The sequence below is a fragment of the Amblyomma maculatum genome, chromosome 8 (assembly GCF_055883805.1).
Source record: "Amblyomma maculatum isolate TAMU_Amacu chromosome 8, ASM5588380v1, whole genome shotgun sequence".
In the NCBI taxonomy this organism is placed as follows: domain Eukaryota; kingdom Metazoa; phylum Arthropoda; class Arachnida; order Ixodida; family Ixodidae; genus Amblyomma; species Amblyomma maculatum.
The window spans coordinates 122,121,301-122,148,819 of NC_139351.1; the positions used below are offsets into that span (position 1 = coordinate 122,121,301).

Sequence of the window (27,519 nt, forward strand, 5' to 3'; positions counted from 1 at the left end):
TTATGAGTGGCTGGTGACTGCTTGGGGGTGGGTGTGAAGGTGTGTGTGTGGAGTACGAAATACCGTGTGTAATGACCTGACAACACCATCACACTGGGTGTGTTACTACTGATGATGGGCGAAACTTTATCCGAATGACATTGCCACCGCCGAAAATTGGCTGACACGCCTGGGAACTTCCCTGGCGAGTTGCTTTGCCTCGTAACATGGAGGGCCGAAGTTTGCAGGTAACGTGCTCAACTTCATGTGTCGGGGAGCATTTTTGTGCCTGCCTGTTTTCTTGCCGCTTTAGAGACTGTAGTTTACTGTGAATACTCAAGTGACATTTGGCGCAACTGCGGTAGCAGGCTGCCTGAGGCAGAAAAGGGAGCGCCCGTGGAAAGTGCCGTCTGCACGTCAATGCCCAAGGCGGCCCCACAATTGAGCGCATGAGCGGGGTGACGTAATGCTTTTGCTCACGCGTTTCGCTCTTAGTTGCTTGCATTCATGCAGAGAGCGTTGGAAATGCTCGACTTTTAAGACACCGCTGTACTCCCAACCTGTTGATGCTACGAAGAAAACTCCAACAAGCACGTCGTTCACTCTCTCGAAGAACCGTCATCGCTAGTAATCGTTTGCTGACGCGATGTTCGTGTCGCGTGTGCAGTCGCTGCCTCCATACGAACCATTTCGCATGTTTGAAAATGTCGCACTGCGGGTTATGAACTCTGATCTCTCAGAGTGATGTAGTTACTGACAGTTGTGTACTTACATACCTGTTGATTCGGCTTGCTCTCTGAAGTCAAGTTGTTGTGATTATGTTCGGTCACTTGACGCCGAGCGCGCGAGTATGTAGCACTGATTTTTTTCCTGCTACGGGGTTGAATGCCCACAATTCTTCTGATTCCACATTATTTCTTGTATTATTTCGTACCCTTGATCAGCATCTTTGTGTGTTTTGTTGCAGGCCAAAGTACTGTATGACTTTGAGCCACAAGCACCAGGTGAAATTGGCATTTGGGCTAATGAGACGGTCACCATTATCAATAAGGTGAGGTGGCTATTATTTGGTTCTGTTAGTCCTGCCAGTCTCATTGAGTCACTTATGTGTATTCCTTGTTCTTTTCCCATGCATTTGGAAAATGTATATGTTTGGGTTTGTTAAGTGAAAAACTGTAAAAAAGAAACAGCTTGTGTGCACACGCTTTTCTTTTCGTTTGCTTTTAGCAGTGTTAGTGGCCAGTAGCGATGAGCTATCCATATTTGTGGTTGTAAACAAATGAGCAGTGGCTTTGAGCTGTACCGTATGGGTCGAATAAACACATGGCTAGGTCAGGCCCCCACTTTGCTTTTTTTTTTTTCTCTCTGTTGAGAGTACATGTATAGTAAACACCTAATAACGGAATGTTCACTTGGGGGTAGTACTGTGTACTTTAGCCAAACAACCAAAGATTGTTTATATAACTTTCAGAATGTTGGTGAAGGCTGGGTTGAAGGCATCAACAGCCGGGGGGAGACGGGGCTCTTCCCTGAAGACTATGTTGAGGCAAGTGCACTTGGTTCTTTGTCTGTGGCCATTCAATATACTTCAGTTGCAGAAGCAAAACTTGAATGGTTTGCTCATAACCATGGGAGAATTGGTCTTGTTTCAGGTTGAGGCAAGGCTTGAAAACTGCACTGTAAAGACCACAGCCTTGTTTTTAGTCTAAAGTCAAGCAAATGTCTTGGCTGGCTACAGTTTGATATTGAAGACAAGTGTTGCTAGTTCTCTGCTCTCATAATTATATAAGCTGCAGCTATTAAAGCTTCACTCTACGGTCTTTATTGCACAAGTAACACCTGGAAAAAGTGTCATTACAAATTTTAACAGGTTTAGTTTCCATGTAACTTGAGGTGCCATTTTCGTTTTCCCTAAAATCTTCATCTTTAAAAAAGTTTGATATCTTCTTTTCTATAAGATTTATAGAAATTTTAAGAAGCCTTCAACATTTTAAAGGGTTTCACCAGACTTCAGTTTCTTGGCTAGGCTACCCTTGCAACATGCAATGCATGGACATGCTATGTGTAAGCATAGCTGAAAAACTGGACTTGCTTTCAGACTTCATTGTGGCTGTCAGCGCTGGTCATTTTCAGAGCCTTTTTACGCAGACATTGCAAATGCCTTTCTTTTCTGGAGCCTTGCCAGTTGTGCTGAAACAGAAAGCAGTCTGCATATTTTTGGAAATCGGGTAAAGATTGTTTTTCGTGTGAGTTCTATACCAGCTGCCAAACGTGATGCAGGTTCATATTGTAATTTGGTTTGGTCTGTGGAACGCTGGGAGTGGTTGCGGACTAAGAGCTTAAAAAAGTGATTTGAATGAAACTGAACTTTTTCATAGCATAAAATCCTTGATACTGAGTGGACACTAGGGAAAATTGGTTAGCTGCAAATTTACAGGGACGTAATTGGCAGTTTTGACAACAGCTGTATTGAGGAACATTATCTAGTGCGAGGCGTTGCTTTGCATGGGGCCGTAGCCCAAGACTTCCACGTTTTTCTCCTCTCAATATGATGGAAAATAAATTTTCTGGTTGTGATTTCCACACGCATAAAGCAGTGCTTTGAAGCAGTTTTGTATAGCTTCAGTGCGAGACACTGTGCTCGATGCAAAAACGCATGGTGTAGAACTTGCTTAGAAGGTCAGCACCATTCATTTTTATTGTTCCTAGTAAATATTGATTCTCTGGCTCTTTCTGGGTATCCTGAGGTTATCCCAGCAGCAGGAGACTTGCTCATTGATGAGAAAATTGGATTTAAATATTCTCCAACCTGTCAATTGAAATTAATGTATCCTTTTTGTCTCTAATGTCTCTTTAAAGGAAATACCCAGGCCATGATTCCTGTGGAATATTACAATTGATGCAGGAAACTATTTGATAAGGCAGTAAGGGTCATTGTACTGTGTTGTGCTGCTATGCTAATGGCCTCCAGACACCTTAGGTATGCCAAGCCCCTTCTTTGATGCTCTTTGTTTTTTGTGTGTACAAGTGCGTCCTGGCGAATACACTTTAGCATTTGCTTTGATTTTGGGCATGCAGCCTTATAGCCTGCAGTGCAGAGCACGTTTTTCTTTGTTTTTTTTTGCGATGTACAACTTTCTACTGCATTGACCTTCTGCTACAAGACGTAAACATGTGTGCGAACACTGCATTCACCTGTGGTACACTGTTCACGGCTGTGATGTGGAGACTAATCTGAAATAAAACAGCTTTATTGAGCTTGCTGTGAGAATGTGAGTGTGCTACTTTTTGTATATGAAAGTGAAGGTGCATCTGGCAGCACAATGTTCATTGGAGATCCCATCGAAAGCAAGTTGGGCTGTGCTGGAAGGACGCGTTAGGCCCTGGTTTATAATATTTCGCCAAATTTTCTGGTCCTCCATAATTGCTCAAACTTCTTAGTGTAGGCTGTTGTGAGTGACACAGATAAGAGGACTGAAAAAAGAGTAAAGGAAATTGACCACTTATCCTTTACCCTTCCACAGAGGTGCCAGTTGTAGAAATGTGAGCTTTGTGATTTGCTCGTGTCCAACCTGTGACTGTTGGCATCGCAGATGCTGCCAGCCGGACCTCCGCCACCGTCTGTGCCGCCGCCACCTCTGCCACCCAAGTATGACACCGGCCATGTGCCGGTGACCGCCGCACCAAGCACAGCCCCGTCTGTGCAGTACGACAATGGTGACGACTGGGACGACGACTGGGATGATGACGACTCAAACCAGGGGGCACAGGTGGGGTTTGTGTCTGCAGACACAAAGTTGATAAGGCAGTCTAACTTAGTTTATTGTTGTCAGTTTTGAGGCTGTTCATTATCATTTGGTAATGCGACAGCCAAATCCTTTTCTGTATATCTGCCTTGTCTGTTCCCATACCAATGCTATGGTGTCAAAGGCTCCGTTCTTGTAAAAATGCAGTCACCATTGTCGTTATTGGCATTGTGAGAGAAAAATCGGGGGCGTGCCTCTCTTATGTGGTTGTTGGCAGGCGACTTGATTTGGTTTTCGGGTGTATGATGTCACAAGACCACATGAAATGACCGAGTTACTCGGGTAGTTCCTTTGAGATGTGAAAGCGAGATGGGAATAGAACACTTGGAGAGCCTTGTATTATGATGTAGACGGGCTGACCTAAGCCATGCTGACGTGTTTGTATGGCTTGGTTAAAGTTGACCTTTTTAAGTCAGGCAGTCTATCACATAATGTTGTTGCATGTGTGCTAATGAGTATGTGTGAAATAATAGAGGCCCACATAAGCGCATATATCTGAATGAGGATCTGCAAGGGAGGTGGGGGGCAGCTGGGGATAAGAGCCATTACTGCTGACGCCTCGTGCCTCAAAAAGCGTCGATTAAGTGCCCCCCTATTCATTTCCATGTGCTATGTGATGTATTCTTAATTGCATCTGCACAGGTCTGTCAGCATATTCCATTCTTTTCTGCCTTTGCATGCAGAGTGCTGTGCAGCTTAAGCGGAGGCCTGGGCCCTGCAGACTGAGGCGTTGAGGCTCGCACAGGGCACAAAGTACTATCAAATACAGAAAGAAACTGCCAGTACTTAGTGTCTTATTAGACTTTAATGAGTAATTCGGCACAATCTAGTTTATAGACTGGTCTTTCGTGGTGCAAATGATTTGCTGATGTTAGTTAAACGATATACGAAGGCAGCGCTGGCAATTTTTTTTGGACAGCAAAACATACACATATGCAAACTTTGTTGGAGTTTTTTGCTGGTTTGGTTCTTTAGCCCTTGAGAAAATGGAGTGACACTTACTATGGTAGCAGTCTGTTCGGTCATGTACTTGTACACTTGCCGGGGGGGGGGGGGGGGAATTATCTTGAAGGTGACTTCAAGACACCTTGAAAGAACATGTATTTTTTGCGTGCTGGTATCAAATAAGTCATTTAATTTTTGCGTGGAGCAAGTTCCAGTACATAACTTTTTGTTGAGTTTTAAATAAAGTTTTCTGCACAAAACTTGCCAAAATTCATCTAGTTGGTTTTTCTTTTTTTTTTGTGCATCAAGGTATGCAATTGAGGGTTAAAACATCCTGCCTATCATAGAATTTGAGTTAAAAAATTTTGGACGTTCCATGTTGAAAATAGAAAAAAAATATATCATTCCTGTTCCTGAAGTGCCAACTCCAAGGCCCTCTAAACCAGCATCTATGGTAAGGAGATTGACGATTCTGCTTTTATTGCATTCCTTGTTCTCTGGAGAAAGCTCCCTACAGCAAAATTTCTTGTAGGCTCCGGAAAAAAAAAAATTACATAACATGCAAGCTGGGAGACTTGTTTTACATAAAATAAATGGCATACACTGAATCAGCAGGAAAATATACACCTTCCCTGTAGATATCAGATGTAACTTCATAAATGAACAATTCCTTAAAGACCCCCTTTCCTCGTTTTTCTTATCTGTCATCTAACTCCCAAACTTTCCTATTCTTCAGCCGCATCCTTGTGTTGTTGCTGAGAGTAGAGCTTAAAGTAATGTAGTATGTGTCCAGCGCCTGTATCAAGGCTGTGTTACCAGCAAGGCTGTCTGCATGTGCTGGGTGGGCTTGCTGCCCTTGAACTTGCTCTTAATCTTCTGTCTGTCCTCGCCTTTTAGTGTTTATTCCTGTGGAGTCTTCTGTGCCCCTGGTAATCATCTATCTGTTCATGGACTCTGTTTGTCTGCCTCTATCGTCGATTTCATTGTTCTTATCTGTTAGGGGCCACTTTTTGGCGCTGAGAGAAGAGGGAAGTTTTCCAAAATTTTTCTGTTAAGATGTTGCATTGGCGTTGAATGGACGGAATTCTGATTTTCAGCGTCTCGCTTAAACGCTGTTGTCATTAATTTGAGCTCAAAGAGAATCAGAAGCTTGTACAAATTATGCAGGGGCTGAATAGAGGGAGCCTTTTTAAAACACCTTTTTGTATTCTGCACAATTATTCGGCACAAATTAAGGGTTTAGTAATTAAGCAGGCAGAGTCTGCAATGCAAATTAGGAGCAAGGGGAGCTGAAGATAGGATGAACGCTATCATGTTGTGCCTGTAAAGGCGGAGCTTATGTGTTCTCCATAATTTTTTTTTTTCTTCTTATATGCAGCTGTGATCTCTGATCACACTTGGTTTTACCAGAAAATGAAATATAACCAGATAACTCCAGGCAGCTGCCTCCTCTCGTGAGGTGCACAAGAGGAGGATTTTCGCCCTTGCTGTTTTCTGTGTGGCAGTTTTCCTGAGAAACCTGCTGTGGCACTTTCTTCCTGTGTCCAACATGGTCCACGTGTGTAGCGTCTTGTTGAGCTTTTTATCGCAGTTTCCAAGATAAAATGAAGTGCGACCCTTTGTACGATGGTGGGGTCTACATTTTGGCAGGCGCATGTTCTGATACTATTTTACAAAAGGTTGATGTGCCTTCCACATCTGTAACTAGTATCTGCATATCACACATTATTTAGAGCCTTCTCTTATCTTTCTGTACCGCAGGACTTGCAGCAGCCGGCACAGCTGTCGGGGCCTTGCAACTATGGCCTGTTCCCGCCCAACCGGTCGTCAATCCAGGATGCTGGCAGCAAAGGGGATGCAGGAGCCAAGGGGGGCACCGTCAAGCGGTTCAATCGGTCAGCCCACTTCTCCGTCGCTCCTTTGCCTTGAATGGTGTAATGAGGGGCCAGAGTAGACTGGCCGCACCAGAGTTATACCTCAGGATTTTGGGGTGTCGCTAGTGGCAATTATGTTTACGAGCACAGTTCTCAAAGCATTGCTTGGTGGAACAAACGGCGACAGCACATTTGGGATAATGGAGACGTTCGTAATGAGGTTCTACAAGACAGTGGTTTGGTGGTGTTTGCGGTTTTGGTTAAGCTGAGTAATTTATCAGCCTTACTGCCTTTGTCTCTCAAAGAGCAGCCCTTGAAAGCTAGTGATATGTACTGTGTTGGGGAAAGTTCTGACAGGCGGAACTCCATGCTGCAAAGCATGAATGGGCCTAAATGGGGCTTTTTTCTAACTGCTTGCTGCCCTTCTCCAAACATAGCAGTTAGCTGATGGGAATACATGCAGCAGTGAACATAAGACCAAACATAGCTGAGCTGCTGAGCTACTTTTTGTTTGCGTGTAAAATCCTTGTGTCTTAGGCATGGAATTTCATTATGTCTAATTTTACTGGTATCACTAGTGTTGGGAACAGGGGACAGACACAAGAAAAAGCAAAATTGCCTAGCAGCTACAACCATTTGTCAGTTATTTGCAGGCAGTCAATTTGCATGCAGTGGCCTGAGTAGTAAAATGTTGCAGGGGAAAGGCTTACGGTATCTTTCTCGTGCCTTAATCATTTTCTCCCCATGTTAACTGCAGGTTTTCAAATTTCGTTAAATCTGGAGGAGAATCGTGGCTTCTGGGGCTCATCAAACCCGTGGTGCCCAGCGATGAGCAATTCCATGTTGTAGTAAGCTCTTTTTTTTTTTTTTCACTCCCATGACTTATTCTATTACTGCTGTCCTAGTTTGCTGTGATGGAAACTTTTAACCTTGCAAATGTAAGAACAGCTTTAACATTCCATGGAAAGCTTCCCGTGGTTTTATGCACGCCGCCTTTTGCACAGTAGTTGGGCTACAGCTTGTCGCCCTGCTGCTTCGTGCTGCGCAGTTCTGTGCATGGCTTCCCTTTCTTCTCTTACCCTGCTTTTCACAGCTGTTTTACTGCCTGTTTTGTCTGTGGCCAACACTATCTTTTTTTCACGTTTTTTGGAGTCTTTTCACGCTGAAGAATGCCGCACTACTTTGCCTCGAGAGCACCACGGTTGTTGAGAAAAAATTTTTTTTCTTGCAGCTTGCACTTCTGATAAGCGAGTTTGCTCTGGTTCTCTCTGAGAACTGCGAATAATTCACACTGTATTCATCATCATTATCATCATCATCAGCCTTACTATGCCCACTGCAGGGTGAAGGCCTCTTCCATATTTCTCCAATTAACCCGGTTCTGTGCTAGCTGCATCCACTTGACCCCTGCGAACTTCTTAACCTCATCCGCCCACCTACCTTTTTCCCGCCCCCTGGTACGCTTTCCTTCCCTTGGAATCCAGTTTGTTACCCTAAGCGACCATCGGTTATCCTCTCTTCGCACTACATGTCCTGCCCATGCCCATTTCTTCTTCTTGATTTCCACTAGAATATTCATACTGCATTCATGCTGTGGTTAAAATTTCACCTCGAGGTGCCTTCCCAGGCAGATGGTTTAAGGAAGAAACTGCATCATGTTAGTGCAACTGATTTAATATTTCTTTCATCAGGTACCGGTATTGCAAATCTGCCCGCACAAGCCTGTGAAGAGGAGAGCAAGCATGTTTAGGTTTCGGCGCAACTTCATTCTTTAATCTTTGCAGATCCCGCCTTGCGAAAAAATTTAATGATGAAATTGATGAGATTCCAATCATTCTGCCATCCCTGCTGTAGTCCGCAGGCTAATTGAGTTTAGGAAATGTGGTTGGTGATACAGTAAAATCTCATTACAGGAGACATGGTTACAAGAGACACTCAGTTATAAGAGACACTTGAAAATGGTTTGGTTGGTTTTCCTATGTTTGCCATGTTAATAACATTGCATACAAGAGACATGGTTACAAGTGACACTCTGTTACTAAGGACAACTTTTGCAGGTCCCTAAAATAATTTATTCACTATTTATAAGAGACACAATTAACCCAGGCACACTCATGCAATGCAGCTGACTCGTACCAACTCGTATGTGCGACAGTTTAGATTCCCTTAATTAAATTTTGTTCCATATCAGTGTCCTGTTTTGTTGCAATATGTCAGGAACCAAGAAGGAGTGCTTCCTCTTTACTGAGAAGTCAAAATGTCCCAGTTGTTTCAGTCACACAGGAATGTGATGATAGTGGCTGAAACAATAAGGACATTTTGACTTCCCAGTCAAAAGGAGGCACTTTTTCTTGGTTCCTGACATAATGCAACAAAACAAGACATTGATATGAAACAAAATTTAGATAAGGGTATTTAAACTGCCAAACATACGAGTTGATAGGAATTTTTGGTTACAAGAGACACCTTTTTAGGTTCCCTTGAGTGTCTCTTGTGTCAAGGTTTTACTGTACTATAAAATTCAGTGCAAAAAATGCTTAAATATGTGTTTTCTCACGGATTGGTGTGGTTGGGGGCTTTAATCATGGTTAGCTCCTTCCTGTGTTTGCTGCTTGTTGTTTACATCAGGTTGTGCATACTTCTTACATGGTAATCTAAGGGCGCCGGGTCGCATGACATCGGTGTCACTAGCGGATGCATCGTTCATGGCCAAATAACCTGAGGAAGTTTAAAAAATGGACCAGCGTAGGGAAGGTCTAAATGAAGCGAAAATTGGTGAGGACTCTGTCATAGACAAGCAAGAATGTTGAAAAATAAATTGGGCTCAGTTAGGGCAGGTGTTGTGGCTCCAACCTAGACAGTTTTGTTACGAGATGGACACACCACACAGAGGCCGCAAAGCCTTGTTGGTTCAGGCATATTAATAGGGGACGACGTAGTGAATGTGTTGTGGTCGTTGACATAGTGGCACCTTTTGAAGACATACACTGATGCTAGCTATAGTTACTATTATTCTAATTAGGAGTTATCAATTAGTAAGCAGCAGTTTGCACTAGGTGGCATTGCCATTGAAAGGTTCATTGCCATGCCTAAGCATCTTGGTGCTTATTTGAACGCAGGTATGGATGCATTTAATACCTACATTTGTGTATTGTATGGACAATATTGTTTAACATCCCAAAGTAATATAAGCTGCGAGGCATGCTAGTGTGTGTTGTATCCGTGCTTTTCTGTCAGAGTGTGACAACGATCACATCCTTGGGCGTGGCCTGAATTCAAGCCACGCACCAAAATGCAAGAGGATGTGATAAACTGGCAAAAAGTTGTAGACATGTGACTTCCAAGTGTTCTTACACTGAAGGCATGTGGTTCTCTTGTTCCCGGTTCTCTTGTGTGGCAGGAGAGTGAAGGCAAGATCAGCTGGGCCACCACCATGGACCCCTACTACTGCGAAGTGTCCTCACCCAAAAAAGAGAGCAAGTTCAAGGGGTTCAAAAACTACATTGCCTACCAGCTGACTCCATCGGTGAGAGTTGACCCCGGTGGGGTGGGTCTAGTTGTACATTTTGCTTGTTGTGGGCTTCCTATGGTTCGTATAAGGTCAGCTCACTTCCATTCAGCCCTATGTGTCCTCATCTGAACATCACTTCTCACTGGGATCGAAGTCAGAATGTGTGAACAGGTTTCAAAATGACTGAGTGTTGGTGGCTTCTTAATCGTTGGTTTAAGGTCGCCTTTTCAACATGTAGTTGCCAGCTGGTGCAGGATACTCAATTGACTTTGCCAGAGAGACTCGAGTTGTCCCCTCTTCCATCTGCGGTGCTTCGCAGTGACCGAGAGCTTCTCTGTGCAGTTTAACCAGATGCCAGTGAGCCGCCGCTACAAGCACTTTGACTGGCTCCACGAGCGGTTGCAGGAGAAATTCTCCCTTATTCCAGTGCCCCCGCTGCCCGACAAGCAGATCTCAGGTGAACTTCTCATCAGTTCCGCTCTCTGTTCCTCTATTGGTGGCAGTGAATGAGAAACTGCTAATGGAGGGCTTCAAACCACGTGTTCGACAAAAGCATGTCTAATTGCATGTCCGATTATGACTGTGCGCGTCGAAAATACTACCGTGTTTTGCTTGGATGTGCTTGGAGCTTTTTGCCGAAAGTAGAAATGAAGAGTTGTCCCTCACATTGCAGTCTAATGTGCATGATGTATTCAAATATTATGCTGAGACAAAAGCACACTGGGTCGTATTTACTCTCACACTGGCTGATGCATTGCGCATGCTTTGGAACGCAGAAAAACAATAATAAAATAAAGAATGCCGCAATGATAGCTCGGCTAAAGTTCTGGGTCACAGAGGCACGACGTTCGAGCAGCGAAAAAGCCATCTACGGAGGCGGCATACTTCACTACCGTGGCTGAATTCGATGCTTTGTAACAAAAAAGAAAAAAAAAAAAGAGAAATAAAATCAAGTGTGCAAGGTATAGTTACCTTGCTTTCAGTGGTGATTAAAGTTTGGCTTGCACATTTAACATTCTTGCTACCTTGCTCGGTCTTTGTCTGAAGCGCTTTTTAGCAAATGAAATTCGTGCTGCCGCATAATTTTCCAGCAGTTCTATTCATGAGCGCTGTAGGACTGTGCGCTTATCTTTGTATTGTTCTTATCTGATGACCTTTTGTATAGGACTCTTGAAACCAAAGGGGTGTGTGAAAGCCCTTTTTTTTTTTAGCAACTTTTGCTTGTAACCTTCTACCCATCTTTCCTCATACTGCGGCTTCGTTTCTCTGATTACATTTGTGTACTTTTGTTTCTTTTCTTCCTTTTCGCACCCGCAAACAAGATCCTCACATAACATACAACTACCATCGCATTACATTCGGGTAGATATGGTTAATAAAGAGGTGCTAGTCAAAACGTCAAAACATATTATTCTTTTTGATTGCTCACAGGATCTTTGTTCGTATTTGTATTGGGAACGGTATGAATGAGCCAAAATTCTTCACTTCCTTTTTTCTTTCATCCTTTTGGTTGGCACCGTTTCGTTAATTTCATTGTGATGCAGGACATTCATCACGTTCCAGAGCTGCAGGTTAGAAACAAAAGAGCAGCGATGCAGCTACAACTAGTATGAAGTGAAGCAAGTGCTATGAACTTGACCCTTGCTCATATTACAGATCGGAACGTGAAGCTCCAGTTTCAGCACCGTGCTTCACATATGGCCTTTCAGTTGTCAGGTAGTGAAAGGGGAAAAAAGATAAGAAAAGGATATGTTCTACCTTTTCACTACAGTGCATTGAAATTCTCGATTTGAGGAGTCACGGGAAAACATCTGGAGCTATGGATTGGAGGAGCTTGTAGCAGAGGTGTGTGGGGATTAAAGCAGTTGGCCACGGCCTCCTCGTAGCCGTGCTGGCTGGTACGGTAGCGAGCCTTATGCTGTCCCAATTGGTGCACGAGTATGTGGTGAAGAGGTAGGGGGTTGTGTTGCTGTGCAGGCCGCTACCAGGATGACTTCATTGAGCACCGGATGGCGAAGCTGCAGTTGTGGGTCAATAGAATATGCCAGCACCCGGTGATGTCACAGAGCTCAGTCTGGATGCATTTCCTCACGTGCCGCGACGAGAAGGTGTGGCCTTTGTTTCATTCCTTCTCTGGAGAGAGAGAGAATTTAAGAGGAGTTTGTGTCTGGCTGGTTGGTTGTGGTTGTGTCTGTGTACATTCTCTTTTTCTGTTGGCACTTTTCAGTCGTTTCGTTCAAGAGAATGCAATTTTTGCAGTGATTAGCAGCTCAATGCGCTTCATTAGAGACTAGCCACGTTTAGCATTTCCAGCAGAAGATGTATATGCGGTGTTGTGTTCTTACTTGCATGCTGTAAATAAAGCAAAACATGTTTTTGGGACTACTTAAGGGAACTCTATTGATTTTAGTGCATGTAGCTGCTCATCTTTTCTCTGTTGTGTTTAGTAGCTATCTGTCTCGTGTCGGACTTAACAGTGACTTGAAGTATTGTTACAGTACATCTCTTATTAGGCCACCGCGCCCACTCCGTAAAACTTTGTTCCGATTTTCTCCACTAGAAATGGAAGATGGGCAAGCGGAAAGCCGAGAAGGACGAGCTCATGGGAACTAACCTGTTTGCAGCCTTCCAGGTGCCCCAATTGAATCTAGACCCGCTTATTGTGTGAGTACTGCACGCACATCTGTTGCTTTCAGGGGTTTTGGAGCCTTGGTTGTTGTCATTTAATAACGGGTTAGCCCTCCTTCCTGGGAGGCATTATTTTTGTATGCACTGGTAAAAAGCTACACAGCTTGATCGGCACTCAAAAGCCCCACATATGCCTATGAAACGTCCTTCAGGATTGCGAGCCAGCTTTACTTGTAACACACTGGGACTAATGTCGCTGGTCATCTCATGGCAGTAAAAAAAAGACTTGCTGTGCCAGCTATAGATGACATCAAACAATTCTAGAATGAGTGGAACTTTCGACACTTTTTTTCTTCTTACTTTCTCACATAAGGAGGTTTTTTAGACTTATTGTGAGAGTGGGAGTTTTTTGTATAAGTCACTGGATATGTTGAGCGGAAAATCTTTACCGGTGCACTTAATAGGGAGAGCATAACACCTCCTTATGCCACCATAATATCTTTTTGTCGAACCTCCTTGCACTCTTTGCCTGATATTTCAACTGCCCCATGCTGCAAGCCCCCAAACCTGACCCGTAAATCCAAACCACAGAAAGCTTGCAAGATTGTAATGCATTGAAAGTCTGAGAGGCTAGTAGTGACCTTCTTGTATGAGCAATTTTAACTGGACTAAGGTAGAACAGCAGTTATTTTGGTCGCAGTTAAATGAAACCAAAGCCGTAATTTTTGTTTGATTTGTTAAGTTAAGGCCACCAGTAATGGCTTCTGACTGGCTGCCTACAGTCTAACCCCCTCTTCCCGGCCCTTAGTATTTGCAGATGCCCTTTACTGGTATTATGTTATGTGCTCCGGTTTTAGTTATAATGGTAGAAAGCAAGACATGGGATAGTGGTTTTAACAGTTCTGGTATGCAGTTGTTTCAACACTTGAGAAAGAAAAAGAATAATGGAAGGAAAAGCTGGAGGTCCTTAAGGACGTTAATTCTTTGCCAGCGCGTTATGGCTGGGTGTGTCAAATATTGCTTGGCTGCAGCAGTGCCCCTCTCTCATAACTGTTATGCTTTTTCTTTTTCCTTCACAACTTGCGTGGTGCAGGCCTCTGGTCAGTGTCATCAGTGCTTAGTTAGTAACCATCATAACCATCATATAATCATCAATGCTAGAACAGTGTTATTTACCATTAGCTGCTTTTCAGACTGCACAGTCTTTGCTGTGCCATTTTAATAAGTTTGTATCTGTTAGCATATTAATGAACGTTTGGGATTCTATTTATGTGTCACGCCTTAGGATAGAGAGCTTATTTAGATATATATGTGTACGGGGAAATTTTCTTCGGGATATGGTCCAGCTTAATGCGTTATTCAGCGTCACCTGTTCCCTTTTTTCCTTCCTGGCTGATATCAGAGATAATGCGCATCATTTTTGTGCAGCTAATGCTTACATGATCATATTTCACATCGGTTCGGAGAATGTGATCCTGGAAATGCACAGAAAACTTGCGTAGTTTCAGATTTTGCCCCAAGAGGCAGAAAAGTCCTAAAGGGAGACAATATAGCAAATTTAACGCCTGTGGCCGATGTTTGACTTGTGCTGGAACTAGATAATGATATCCCCTCCCCCCCTCCACCCACACACACAGTTTTGTCATTGAGAATTTACTTTCTTCATTTCCACAGTCTGCTCCTCAGTTTGAAGCCATTGCAGTCTGCAGTGCTGATTTTGGCAATGTACCAAGACGCTGGGCACTGATAACGGTTATCACCTTTATTTTTTGATCAGCCCTTATCGGTGGATTCTCTCGCTCTTGGAGATGTTAGCAGGGCGCCAAAAATCTAAATTCTCTACCTGGCTTTGTCGCAGGTGCAAAGCTGTAGCAATGAAACTGTGACTGGGCTCGTTTCCACAAGTTCCAGAAAAACTTGCTTCTGGGCATTGAGAAACGAAAAGTCAAGCACAGAGTAACATATCATTTGAAAGCGCTGTAGGGAAAGTAAATTCCTTGCCAAGTATATTTAAATTTGCGACCTTTTGTAGCCTGTTTTGGATACTATTTCTTTGTATTACATTTCGAATTTTCAGTGCACGTGAGAATGTATATATAGAGATTCCTCTATATTTGGATAGCTCTCAGCACCATAACCATCATTAGAAGCGAGTACTAGTTATGGATTTTGTTGACCCACTACGGGCTTGCTAGTTTTTTAATCAATTATACTGCTTTAGCTGAAACAGCTAATGACCTGCTATGTCCCTTACCATGTCCTGGATATGCAGTCCTTTTTGTCACAAGCATTTGAGTCTTTTCTCGAGCCAGGCAAAAATGTTGATTCCAGCAAATAATGAGTCACCTGGTTAATATTATTCTTCATGGCTTCAGTGAATAATGGCAAAAATAAAAACAAGAAATTCTGAAAGTGAAAGGTTTGGTCTGGCTTGTCTCTCATTGGTGACTTTGCTCTTTTCCCGTTTCCCCGTTGAAAAAAAGAGAGGGCAAGGCAGACTCCTTTAGCAAATTCACCCAGAAGATGGATGATGGTGTCAACCACCTGTACAAAACCTCGCAGGACCAGATCAAAAAGTGCTCAAAACGTGAGTGACTTCACTGCCTTCCGTACAGCTTTAGCCATGTGTGTCCGATAGTGTGATTTTTGTGCCATTTCATGTTCTCGCCATCCAGATTACAAGTATGAGTGTGAGAAGATAGCCAGTTCTCTCAAGGAGTTGGCGAATGCCTTCGACCTGGAAAAATCGCTCCGTAAGTTTGTCGTCTAGTTGGCATCACGTCCTTTTCCCGTCGTGTCACCCTCTCGGAATGACCAGATGCTCTTCCGTGTTGCAGCTGCAGCTCAACTCACCGAGGCCCTCAAGCACACAGAGGAGACCTACAAACATATCGGCAGCATGTATGAGTCCAAGGTGAGGAAACTGCATCTAGCTAGCTGTACTGTGCTATAGAATAAGATTGGGATGGAGTGCATTTGGCATGCACTCGCAGATTATGACTAGCAGCTTACTGGTATGCTCAAGAGGAACGTACGCAACAGTTGCATCTTACCTGTACTCACCTACGGGGCTGAAACATGGAGGCTAACAAAGAGGGTTTACTTATGTTGAGGACAATGCAGAGAGCTATGGAACGAAAAATGGTAGGGGTAACGTTAAGAGATAGGAAACGTGCAGTGTGGATCAGAGAAATAACTCAGGTTACTGACATTCTAGTGGAAATCAAGAAAAAGAAATGGGCAGTACATGTAGTTCGAAGGGAGGATAAGTGATGGTCTCTAAGAGTAAGCGATTGGATTCCAAAGGAAGGTAAGCATAGCAGGGGGCGGCAGAAAATTAGGTGGGTGGATGAGATTAAGAAATTCGCAGGGGTCAAGGGGATGCAGCAAGCACAGGACCAGATTAACTGGAAGAAAAAGAGAGGCCTTCGCCCTGCAGTGAGTGTAGTCCGGCTGATGATGATACGATGAACACAAAGTACTCTCAGCAAGCTGCTGCTCTCTGTCCTGGCGGGGGCTGTGTAATTCACCTTTTTCAAAAAATGTGGGGCCCTCTGGGAGTGGTTTAAAATTCGTCTGCTACTGGTTGAAAACACCCTTGGCACCAGCGAAATGACGGTCTGTATTCTTGACAGCTACCTCCATCTATTGCATACACCTGTCATGAATATTAACTACACATGGCCTCCGAGATCGGCTACGTCGATCACGGAGGACAGGAGTGTGCATGCACAGCTGGGATTGGTGGTTTGTTTTCAACCAGGGGAAAGGCGCGCTTGCGCAGGGCGCCCTTGTGAAAAAGGCGGATTGGAGGCAGCTCGGGATCCCCAGTAACTTCTGCTTTATAATTCCAGCATCATATGAACGCGCCAATATTTTTCCACTGTGGGATTTTGAAGTATGAAGAAAAGCAAATAAATCCTGTATACATTTCTAAGCCTTTTTCAGTGTGTAATGCGACTTAACTCTGATGCTTTCTTGAGTGCAAGTTTTGCCCACAAGATTAACGAAAAATTGGGGCACGTTCCTTACGCAAGCTGACAGTATAATATTTACCATATTTCCTGGTTTATAAGACTCATCCCTCATATTTAGAGGTTTTCAACAACAAAAATTGGTATATAAGACGCACCCTTCTACAAGACACACCTCAACTTATTCAGGTTAGGTCAATAGGATTTGAGTATATGCTTGAACAACCATTGCATGCTATGTGCCTGAAAGAAAATTTTTTACATGTGCGTGCGAATCATAGAAAAAAAGGGCAACACTTATGTGAGAAAAAACTTTCAGTGAGAGCAAAAACCTTATTACTCAAAGCCTTGAAGGCTTCATGTTGGTACGTGGTCGCTGATTTCTCGCGACAGCACTCGGGCGTCCTCATTGCGCTTATAATCGGGGCGCTGATCTTCGCAGTGTCTGAGCGCGGGCACTCTGATGCATGCGACAAAGCACACGCAGGAAGGAGAAAACACAAATGCAATAGCCACCAAACAGTGCTGTAAATCGTAACTGGAAAAGAGTCAGCTCAATCTGGCTTGTGTTGGCACCGTGGAAAGGGCGAGGAGCATGGACGTCGCCACCTTTTGGCATTCTGCCTGTGAGATGGCTGTAAAATTCTAGAACACTATGATTCTAGATATTGTAATCACAGGTGTCGCTACCGTTACCATTTCACGATAAAGTTCTCCCATGAACATTGCTCAAAACGAAAAAAGAAAAAACAAAAACAAAAACTCACATAAGACGCATCGTTGTATAGGACGCACTATCTTAAATTTTGTAAAAAAAAAAAAACCATCTTATACACCGGAAAATATGGTAAGTATATGTATGGTGCATTCATTTCATGAGTGAATACGGTTAATGTTCTGAGAAGATAGACTTGGAGCCAACTTAGCAGAAGTCATTTTTGAAGCAGTCGAGCTCGATTCCAGGTCGCTTGTATATCACCTTGTGAATAATGTGTGGTACGTCCTCACCCTTTCTGCAGCTCCAGCACCACTGGGAGTCCCTGGGAGATCTCCTGTTCATGTACAAGGGTGTCCTTGCTGTGTGGCCCGACATCTTGAGCTTTCACAAGGTCAGGTGACAGTGCTGTGCTTTGCTCACCGTTGAGGTTTGCTGACATGTGCAGCGTTTCGCTCTTCTGTCTGTCCAACAATGAAGTGCGGACCGAATGCGGTCAGAGTCACACCTACAAACACTCGACTTAGACTTCAAATGCAATTCTCTGTGGTAAGATTAAACACTTCTGAGGGCCGTGGAGAACATTATGTTGTATAGATTTGTCTTTTTTAGCGCTGCTGTAGATTCAGACAGTGCTTGCTTGCAGTAGACAGTAAAGTTCTGTGTGTATTGGAGGGCTACAAGGCTGCTCTGCTAGTTTGGGATTGGCAGGCCTGCATTTATTCTTGCAGTGGCATTGCTAGGGTCACCCGCACCCGGGTGCGCACCGGGTGCAGCACCAATCGAGCCTCGGGTCTCAGCTGCACCAATGCGAGCCTTTTTGCGTCTTTACACTAATTCATTTCGCTCCCCACCCCTTCCTCCCTCTCACTGCCCAGCTGCACTCCCCTGAGAGCTGCGCCCGGTGTGGACCGCACCCCCTTGCGACGCCACTGTCTTCTTGCATTCGCTGATAAGCCTTCTCGGCTCATGTCTCCATTGCTTGTAGCTCATCGGTGCAGAACTATGATCCATTTCTTGGCTCGCAGTACATACAATATTTTCTGTAAAATCTGTTCTGAAGCCCTCTCTGTATGTTGTTTGTCCAGGACTGAGGAAACTGTTCCACAAACTGTTCTGCAAACCCCATTGCTCTATTCGAACTTGCGATGTCAAGGCTGAAAATCAGGATGCCGTAATCGGCGCTTAACAGTAGGGATGTGAGAATGTTTAAAATTTTCGAATATGAATTGAATATGAATATGGGGAAAAAATGCCTTCGAATATCAAATCTAGTATCGAATATTTTATCAGTGAAAAAGTAATGGGAAATTAAAAAAAAATGGAGAACACTTATCTTCTATATTTCAGAATTCACACGGCATTTGCAAATAAAACTACACTGTAACTGCACAGAAATGTCCTGAAACGTCCAGTAAAATACAGTCGAACCCGAATATATTGAATTATTGTTATATCGAACTCACGGAATATCCCCTTGAAATTCCAATGTAAAAGTATAGGAAAGCCGCGTCATATAGCGAACTTAATTTCACGGTCGTTCGATATATCGAACTCCGCACCACGCACTGGAAAGTGTGCTTTCCCCAAAGACGATCGCATCACCCTTGGCCGTTTGCCGCGTGCCGTTTTCAAGCCATGTGCGGAAGGAATGAGAGGGGACAGTTCGGTGACGGCTGGTCTGGGCAGCGCCGCGCCCATTCCCCAAAGGCGCGCACATCTGCAGTTATCGTTTTCCGTGCGCCAACACATGATGCTTGCCCATCCTTTTGCCAAGCTACCTCTCTTCTTCAGCACGCGCTACGCATGCGCCAAGCCAACTCGGCCCGTTTTCAGACAGGCGTCAACGCTTTCTCCAGCGTGTGTTGCGAACCCTCTGCGCGCGCGGCGGCTGAGGTGGCTATGGTGCCTGCGGACGTTAAAAAGCAGCAGCTCTCTCTCTTTTTTTTGTTTTTTTTGCGAGTCATCCTTTCTTATCGTTGTGCCGTTCGGACGTTAAGAAGCGGCAGATTTTTTTTTTTTTTTTTTTGCGGGAGTCGTTTATCCTTGCATGTATCATCTTGGCACGCTGCCAAGAAATGAGCTGTGGATGAGACGACCGAAACGGAGTGACGCGTGCCATCGACATGCAAGCGAAAACGCTCGCGATTTCTGCCGCGGCAACACAGATACCTAGTTTAGAGCTGCCGCGGTGGCTCGATCAGCGAGAGGGACGCAGTTCCAACAAGTTTGAAAATTTTCGCTCTGTCGCTGCCGCTCGTCCCTGAGATCGCTCAATCGCTTGCATGTGAGCAAGCTGGCCTTAACGCTTTTTTTTTTTTTCAAATTCTCCGTGCAAAAGTGCAGGGTGGGTTCATTGTGCGAGTAGGTTGCTGACGCAACAAATACGGTATCGTTTTTTGGCATCGTAAGTGCCGTCACAAGCTGATTTTTGTATATCGAATTATCAATACATCGAACTATTTCGCGATCCCCTTCGAGTTCGATATATCCGGGTTCGACTGTATTGAAATGTTCAGTATAAATTTATAACGTCCGGTATAACAGTCCAGTATAAACGACCAGTATAAAAAATGCTGAAAAACAGTAGAAATTTTATAACGCGATTCCGTATACTAGCTTTTTTGTGCAGGAAGTACCTGCATGCAACCGGGCAGAAGTGTCATATCGCTGCTGGATAGAGCGAACTGTCGCTACATCGGGTCTTGAAGGCACTATAGCAAAAATATCGAAATTGATAGCTCGAATTATCGAATGCGCCTGAAAAAAATTGCTGATAACTGTTTCATCATCATCATCATCAGCCTGATTATACCCACTGCAGGGCGAAGGCCTCTCCCATATTTCTTCACTTAACCCGGTTCTGTGCTAGCTGCATTCACTTGACCCCTGCGAACTTCTTAATCTCATCCGCCCACCTAACTTTCTGCAGCCCCCTGCTACGCTTTCCTTCCCTTGGAATCCAGTTTGTTACCCTCAGTGACCATCGGTTATCCTCTCTTCGCACTACATGTCCTGCCCATGTCCATTTCTTCTTCTTAATTTCTACTAGAATGTCGGTAACTTGAGTTATTTCTCTGACCCACTCTGCATGCTTTCTATCTCTTAATGTTACCCCTACCATTTTTCGTTCCATAGCCCTCTGGGTTGTCCTCAACTTAAGTAGAACTCTCTTGGTTAGCCTCCACGTTTCAGCCCCATAGGTGAGTACAGGCAAGATGCAACTGTTGTATACTTTCCTCTTGAGCGATACCGGTAAGCTGCTAGTCATAATCTGCGAGTGCTTGCCAAATGCGCTCCATAACTGTTTGCATGACATTAATTTTATATGATGAAAATCTGTACAATGGATGTCTGCAAGTGATATGAAACTGAAGTGAGAACGAAGTGTTTTCCCGGTTTCGCTAAGCACTTCTCTTTGTGCACAGCACACTGCGGGCCCCTTTGCGTTTTGAGGATGCTTCACTGCAAAGTCCACGTGGTTGAGCATTGCGGTGAAGCGCAGGAAAAGTGTGGCGAAATTTTGGTGTATATTCAGTTATTTAAATATTCGAAAATCCCGAATATCAGTTTTTCGAATGCGAATATAAATCGAATAACAAACTTGTTAGATTCGTGTGCGAAATTTCAATTGTTCGCACGCCCATATTAGAATGTCATCGGCAGTGTAGCCCGGCTTCAGAGATCTGCACGCAAAACAGTGTTGAGGTCGCCGCAGGTTGGTTGTAAAATCAAGCGCAGTTATTGCTCCAGTGGTTTGGAGGAGCTCCTTAGGGCAGAGTAGATTCAGAAGAGCGGAGTAATTACTCGTTACCATCCACTTAAGCTCTGCCATATGACTACAAAGGAACTTCCTGGTTGAAGAAAAATTTGTCCTGCTCGATGGTCAAACCCAGAACCATTGCTTATTTAGGGCAGTCGCTCTGCCTGCGGAGTTAGCCAGGGCGGCTTGTACATCAGGTGGTAGGGAGAGTGCAGTTTAAGTCTCTACTCAAAGTGTGTGTATGTATATATGATATCTGGCGTGTGTATGGATATATGACACGAAGCTTCATGGTGGTTTGAAAAAAGACTCTTCTGACAGCAGATCTGCGGTTTATTGTGTGCAGACGTTCTTGAGCAAGCACAAGGAGTACCAGAAGATGCGCGACGAGGTGAAGCTCTCTCAGGAGGACCTGGAAGGGATCCGACAGCGGATGGACGTCGTCTCCTATGCCATGCTGGCTGAAGTGAGCCACTTCCAGCAGCAGAAGGTGCACGATTTCAACGGCGCCATGCACGACTTCCTGGGGGGCCAGATCAGCTTCTACGAGGAGGTAGGGCAGATGGAACCCCCCCACTTCCGTTTTCTGATAAATGCTCCTGAAACGAAACACACTACTATGTAAAGGCAGTGGGTGTTCTGAGAGAAAGCGAATGCCTTTTCTTTTTACAGCTTGCCTGGAAACTTGGAGATTTACAATTAACGCCTTACTCTAATCAAGTCAGATGTTTCTGTCTGTGATTGCAGTGAATATATTTTTCGTGCAAAGCAAAAGCTAATGCAGACCCACCTTGTCAAGAAACAAATAGCCAAGTAACCTTCACCAAGCTGAGCCCCGACGTCTGTTACCACATGCATTCAAAATTTGTGGTTAGGATGCAGCTCCTGTTGTTACTATGTGCGTGGTCACACAAAGTGTGTTGCCGTACACATACGTTGCTTCTGCATGGCAGTCTTCTATTGAGTAACCGCATGACTTTCTGGTTAGTGACCGTGGCAACAGCATTACTGTCGATACCAGGAAGTCTGCTTTGGTAACAAGTGGCCTCATGTTTCTTGCTTCATAATATAGTGTGTATATATGATCACGCTCCCATCAATGTGGGTGAGCCTCGCTTTACCGGTATTGTACAGGGCCACTAGTACAGTTTCTCAAACTTTTTTATTGTTGGTGTTGCTGCTTTAAGATTAGCATTAATATATGTTATAATAGATTGAATATTGCACATTTTGCAAATTTATCCACTGCTTTCTTCACTGAAGATTGCGTTTGGATATTGCTAGTCTGGTACAAAACAGCTGTGACTTTTTTTTTTCCTCTAGCTATTTGTGTGGCCTACTGTTGGTTGTGCCCCGCCGGGGTGGCGTATTGGTTACGACACTCGACTACTGTTCCCAAGGAAGCGGGATCGAACCCCTGCCTCGGCGGCCGCTTTTCGATGGAGGCGAAAAGCAAGGCGCTCTTGTGCTGTGCGATGTCAGTGCACGTTAAAGAACCCCAGGTGGTCGAAATTTCCGGAGTCCTCCACTACGGCGCCTGTCATAGCCCGAGTCGCTTTGGGACGCTAAACCCCACAAAACAAACTACTGTTGGTTGTAAAATGGGTTTGTGTATGAATGTGTATGAATGCTTATGAATTATCCAGTGCGGCTTTTACCTCTCTGGTGTTGCTGTACTTAACTTGGTCGTTTCCATTCTTGCAGATTGTAAAGAACCTAAAGGAAGCTCAAGGCAGGTACATGACGGCACCACAACAGTAGCGTGCAGCAGCACCGGCATGGTGCATCTTAAAAGCAGTCTTCCGTTGCCGGCCAGCATCAATTGCGTCTTGTTAAAAACGCTACGCACGAGTGCAATGCCCACATTGCGGCCGGTCACCCGTACCAATACCGAAAATCCTCTGTCCTCAGCGGTTGCATCAATCCCGTTTCCGTTGTTTCGTGGTGTGACACCATATCAAGCGTCTTCCCCTTCTTTTTCGTCATGGTGGAGGTGGAATTCCTTGCTGCCGGTGTCTCCAAGGCCGCTTCTCCAAACGTGCGTACCACACTACACTTGCTGCAGTTGTCTGGAATCAAACATCCTTCTTATTTTTGTGTATTCTGAGAACACTTGATGGTGTGCAAGCTTCGCTTTTCCCTCTACCAGTGTTGGACATGTATGTGGGTTGCGAATGCTGCCAGTGTGTATGTATGTGCATGTGTATGCTAAGAAGTTACTCTTCATCAATCAAGGGGGTACTGATGGTTGTTTTTAAGCTGTTTTCTGCTCAGATGCTTAGATCTAGCCACGTTTTTTATAAGGGAGGTCTTTGTCATATAAATATTTGTTGGGTTAGGTGTTGTCCTAACCGAGCTGTTTTAAGCCTGCAACGGCTGCGCGTAACAGATCACTTGCATATAACGTAGGTGCAACTCGTCTGTATGAAGGTAGTTTTATACATTTTCGTAGCTGTTTTGTGACAAACTGCATCTCTGGGTGCTAGATACCTGTTGCACTCAAAAGAAGTGTAAGAAACAGGCATACCCTGTTTTTGCTTGAGTATCACATGGCCAATTGTAGCCTTCTACATGTTCTGTATTGCCATGGTAGTTACCTATATGAACATTTTGTTTTGAAATAAAGGAAATGTTGCGGCAATGCACATTAAATAAATGCGTTACAACTTTTATTTATTTTTAAAACAATACTGAAAGCGTAATCTCGAAACAATTTTTACATATACAAAAGTGTCCGTTCCACTCTTGCATAACAAGCACACAAATAAATAACGCTACTAACACACGCCTCTCCACGCTGGACGGCACTGACTATGCCGACCTCAAGACCACATAGTGGCCATCAGATGGGATCAAGTACTGACTGGTTTTCCAGTCTAATTTGTGGCCCCGTGGTGATTAGTGAGGTTTGCAATGCCTTTGACCTTAAGGACAACCGTACCATCTACCACGGCAATGGCAGTCAGGAGTCTGACTCGCTTTTTAGCAATGCTGCGTGCTTTAGCTCACAAACGCCACTTCACCCTCATTACTGTCCTGGCTCGTCAGAGCCCTTTGGTGCTTGGCGTATTCGGTTGCATAGAGGTACACGTCCAAAGTCCGTTCGGTGCACTCAGCAATAAACCGCACAAACGGCCTGACATCACCCTCATTTCCCAGTTGGAGGTACTCGTAGTAGAGCGAGCGGTCCTGCTTGCGCACGATCACTGGCGGGTAACCAACCCGCATCAGTAACAGGTTCATCAGCAACCGCGCAGTCCTGCCGTTGCCATCAACAAATGGATGTATGAAGACCAGCTTGTAGTGTGCCAGTGCCGCATACTTGACCGGATGAAGCCTGAGGGCCTCTTCAGAGTTCAGCCAGTCGACGAAGTCCTCCATGAGGTCCCTGACCAGCGAGGCCTTGGGCGGCGTATGCTCACCCACAAACACCTGGGTCCTGCGGAAAGTGCCCGCGTCCACAGGGTCCACATGGCCGAGGATGCGCCGGTGCATTGCCAGGATGTCCGACACCGTGAGCAGTGCCTTGTTAACCAGTGTGTTGTTGACAAACTTCAGTGCAGCATCCAGGCCCAGGATCTCGTTATGTTCCATGATGCTCTTGCCAGGCACGGCAGTGCGCGTCTCGACCACCATCCGAGTCTCTGCCAGCGTCATGGTGTTGCCCTCGATGGCGACAGTGTGGTGGATGTGCTGGAAATAGGCCTCCTTTTTCATGCGCTTAAGTGATGGGTCTCCCTCGGGTATCTGGATGAGGAAGAGCCGCTTCTTGTCGATGCGTGTCAGCTGCTTCTCGTCCAGCTTCTCCACCACGGGTAGGGTGCGTTGACGGTTCACCAGGGCCTGCAGTGTTTGCAACACAGTCCCTGGCTATACACACTGGTCGGTGGACAGAACGTGGGAAAATATGGATGCTACACTTGCAATTTACAGCCAGGTCATGCTGTTTGATATCATAGTGTGCTTTCTCATTTTCTCAGTAGACAATGGAAGGGCTTGTGACTATACTTTGTGTAGACTACATAAATGCAGGCATTATTGTTGCCTGCCAATGCTCCCCTAATGTTTAAAAATATCGAACTGCATTACTTGCAATGCTAGTAAGAATTGTTCTACAACACTTGTGACAGCCTTCTGAAATTCTGTAAACATGAATTTGAGACCTTTGAAATTTCTGTTGCCTGGAAAACTACCAGCTGCCAACACTTGCCCGCAAGACATTGTTTTCTAGTTAAACAAAAAGTGGTTGTGGCAAAACGAATTGGAACACTAAGAAAAGGAGCGAACCTGCACTGGGGAAGGAGCGAGGGAAAATATGCAAATGCTGCTTGAAGTACTGCACCTGTGAATGGTCTGGCTTGACGACCAAGGCACGGCTGTACATGTGGTCGGCCTTGATGAAGTCCTGCTTGTGGTTCTCGAGGAACTGTCCATACTCTGTGAGAATGTCTGGCTGGCTAGGGCTCAGGATGAGTGCGTGCTGGAAAAGCTTGAGTGCCTTCTCATACTTGCCCAGTGCCACCATGTGCAGAGCAGCCCTCAGAGACGTGAGTGCTTCGACATCTGCAAAAAGTGCAACATTACTGTGGTGCGAAATTCCTACAGCACAGGTCTGCAGCAGTGTCATTCTGAGAACTGGTGCAATATGGAACAATTTTAAAACTCCACTTCCCCTGTCTGTGATTCTATTGGTCTATTCATTCAAATACCTTGTAGGCTGCAGCTGGAATATTTGGGAGTACTGTATGGAACAGCAGTGGCCTCCCTTCAGACTACAATGCCTTGGTTACGTCGAGTCTTGCGAGCCGTGGCATTTGCAGCATTCACTGCTCTCAAAGAAACGCACCACCCCAAAGCTGTATTTGTAACCGGGCTTGTTGTGCATATCGGGAAAGATGCAGCAGCGTGAAGTATGAATACAGACGAAATGAGGAGAGGACAAGAGCTATCCGGTCCCCTCACTTCGTACGTGTTTGTACTTTACGTTCCGGCACCTTAACTCCAGGACATCATATGCAGAGAAACAATTTCAGTTGCCAAGTGACTGCGAAGCGCGCTCGTCATTTAGAAATTTGCTTGAAACAAATAACCTCTGCTAAGCTTGCGCAAAAATTAACTGCTGGTCAACAATATGAAACCAACGAGCATTCTATAGTTTAATAAAGTGTTCATTTGCCAATCCTGCTTTAACACGAATCTGTTAACTTGCACATTCATAAAAGAAAAAAAGGGAGGTATCGAGACACGGCAAAGAGGCGGGCGCATTAAAATTTCAGCGCCAGTTGACGCTTGCGGGAATGATATTCGACGTCATCGCACACCCTGATCACTGGTTCGGAAGCCTGTCGCGCAGTGTCACTTGTACTGAATGAGTTCCAGAAATTTATTGAGCCTTCGCCAGGCTCCGACTTAACACGCTCTGTAGAGGCACTATTACTGGGGAAGAGCGTTTCCGTGACAGCTGGGATTAATGCCAACTCCTTGAATAGTGCGTCCAAAACCTCCGCCGGCACAAAATGACGCACGAGGGTGAGATGCTTGCCAGTTGCGCAATGCGGAAGCTTTCGGAAGGGGGAGAGAACACAAGGGCAGCGCACAGCTGGCTGGGAGTTTCCTAAAACGCTCGCAACTCCAGACAGATTCCGTCAGCGCAAAAACGAGTGATACGCAAAGGCCAACTACCGTTTCTGCCGTTGTCGTCTTTCGGTTTCCGCGTAGGCAGGTGGTTGTAGACGTCAACGATCTCCTCTTCGGTAACCTCGAGATCGTTGCTGTCCGGCAGGAAATTTGGCAGCGATCGCGTGCTCTGCTTGTCGGCGAGCTCCGTACGCTTGTAGGGCGTAAGTTCCAACTTGGAGGTCGCCTGCCGCGGTCGCTTCAGATTCCACACCGACGGCGTCCATACGAGAGCCAAACTCACGAGCAGCACAAGTATACCGACGATCATGAACGAGGCGCTGAAACTCGCCACGTACTTGTGGGATCGCAGGTCCTGGAACAGCGCCGACATAATCCAGTGATGCGTTGTCATCAACATGTTTTCCAGCTTTACATACAACCAGATGAGCACGTTGTAATTCATTCTACAGCTGACAATTGGCGCTCTTTACCGCACATCGCATGCTCGGAAGAGCCGGGCATTGCATCAGGATGGAGGCGAAACCGCGAAACACACATCAGCTTTGCGGGCGCGTTGCTAAGGGCACAGTGAGCAGTTGCTCCTAGAGGACGCCCGCTACTTGCCTGATTTTGTTACTTTTACAATGTAATGAGCGCCCTTAAATTTTTATACGCAAATTTACGACTATAATCAAATTAGCTACG

General features: G+C 45.0%; 2 protein-coding genes across 2 annotated transcripts; one reads left to right on the top strand and one right to left on the bottom strand.

Annotated features, from left to right (window-relative positions):
- On the top strand, positions 1-23,851 carry SH3PX1 (sorting nexin 33-like protein SH3PX1). The gene is made up of 16 exons (XM_084577494.1): positions 1-227; positions 947-1,030; positions 1,451-1,525; positions 3,573-3,749; positions 6,492-6,625; positions 7,362-7,452; positions 10,005-10,130; positions 10,458-10,572; positions 12,093-12,223; positions 12,676-12,779; positions 15,227-15,330; positions 15,419-15,496; positions 15,581-15,657; positions 17,737-17,826; positions 21,542-21,748; positions 22,900-23,851. Exons 1-16 carry the CDS (start codon positions 207-209, stop codon positions 22,954-22,956), a joined length of 1,671 nt encoding a protein of 556 aa, XP_084433620.1. The 5' UTR covers positions 1-206; the 3' UTR covers positions 22,957-23,851.
- On the bottom strand, positions 23,848-27,399 carry Fic (FIC domain protein adenylyltransferase). The gene is made up of 3 exons (XM_084577495.1): positions 26,878-27,399; positions 25,538-25,758; positions 23,848-25,038 (listed from the first exon to the last, which is right to left on the bottom strand). The coding sequence occupies exons 1-3, from the start codon at positions 27,275-27,277 to the stop codon at positions 24,196-24,198; spliced, it is 1,464 nt and encodes a 487-aa protein (XP_084433621.1). The 5' UTR covers positions 27,278-27,399; the 3' UTR covers positions 23,848-24,195.
- Between the last annotated feature and the right edge of the window lie 120 nt (positions 27,400-27,519).

What these genes read in the sequence shown, in the direction of transcription:
- SH3PX1 (XM_084577494.1), top strand. Translation starts at nt 207, where the DNA reads ATGGAGGGCCGAAGTTTGCAG. An exon ending in TGGAGGGCCGAAGTTTGCAG is followed by an intron (nt 228 to 946) that starts GTAACGTGCTCA and finishes GTTTTGTTGCAG; the next exon opens with GCCAAAGTACTGTATGACTT. An exon ending in TCACGTGCCGCGACGAGAAG is followed by an intron (nt 12,224 to 12,675) that starts GTGTGGCCTTTG and finishes TTTCTCCACTAG; the next exon opens with AAATGGAAGATGGGCAAGCG.
- Fic (XM_084577495.1), bottom strand. Translation starts at nt 27,277, where the DNA reads ATGAATTACAACGTGCTCATCTGGTTGTATGTAAAGCTGGAAAACATG. An exon ending in AGACGACAACGGCAGAAACG is followed by an intron (nt 25,759 to 26,877) that starts GTAGTTGGCCTT and finishes CACTTTTTGCAG; the next exon opens with ATGTCGAAGCACTCACGTCT. An exon ending in TCAAGCCAGACCATTCACAG is followed by an intron (nt 25,039 to 25,537) that starts GTGCAGTACTTC and finishes CAAACACTGCAG; the next exon opens with GCCCTGGTGAACCGTCAACG.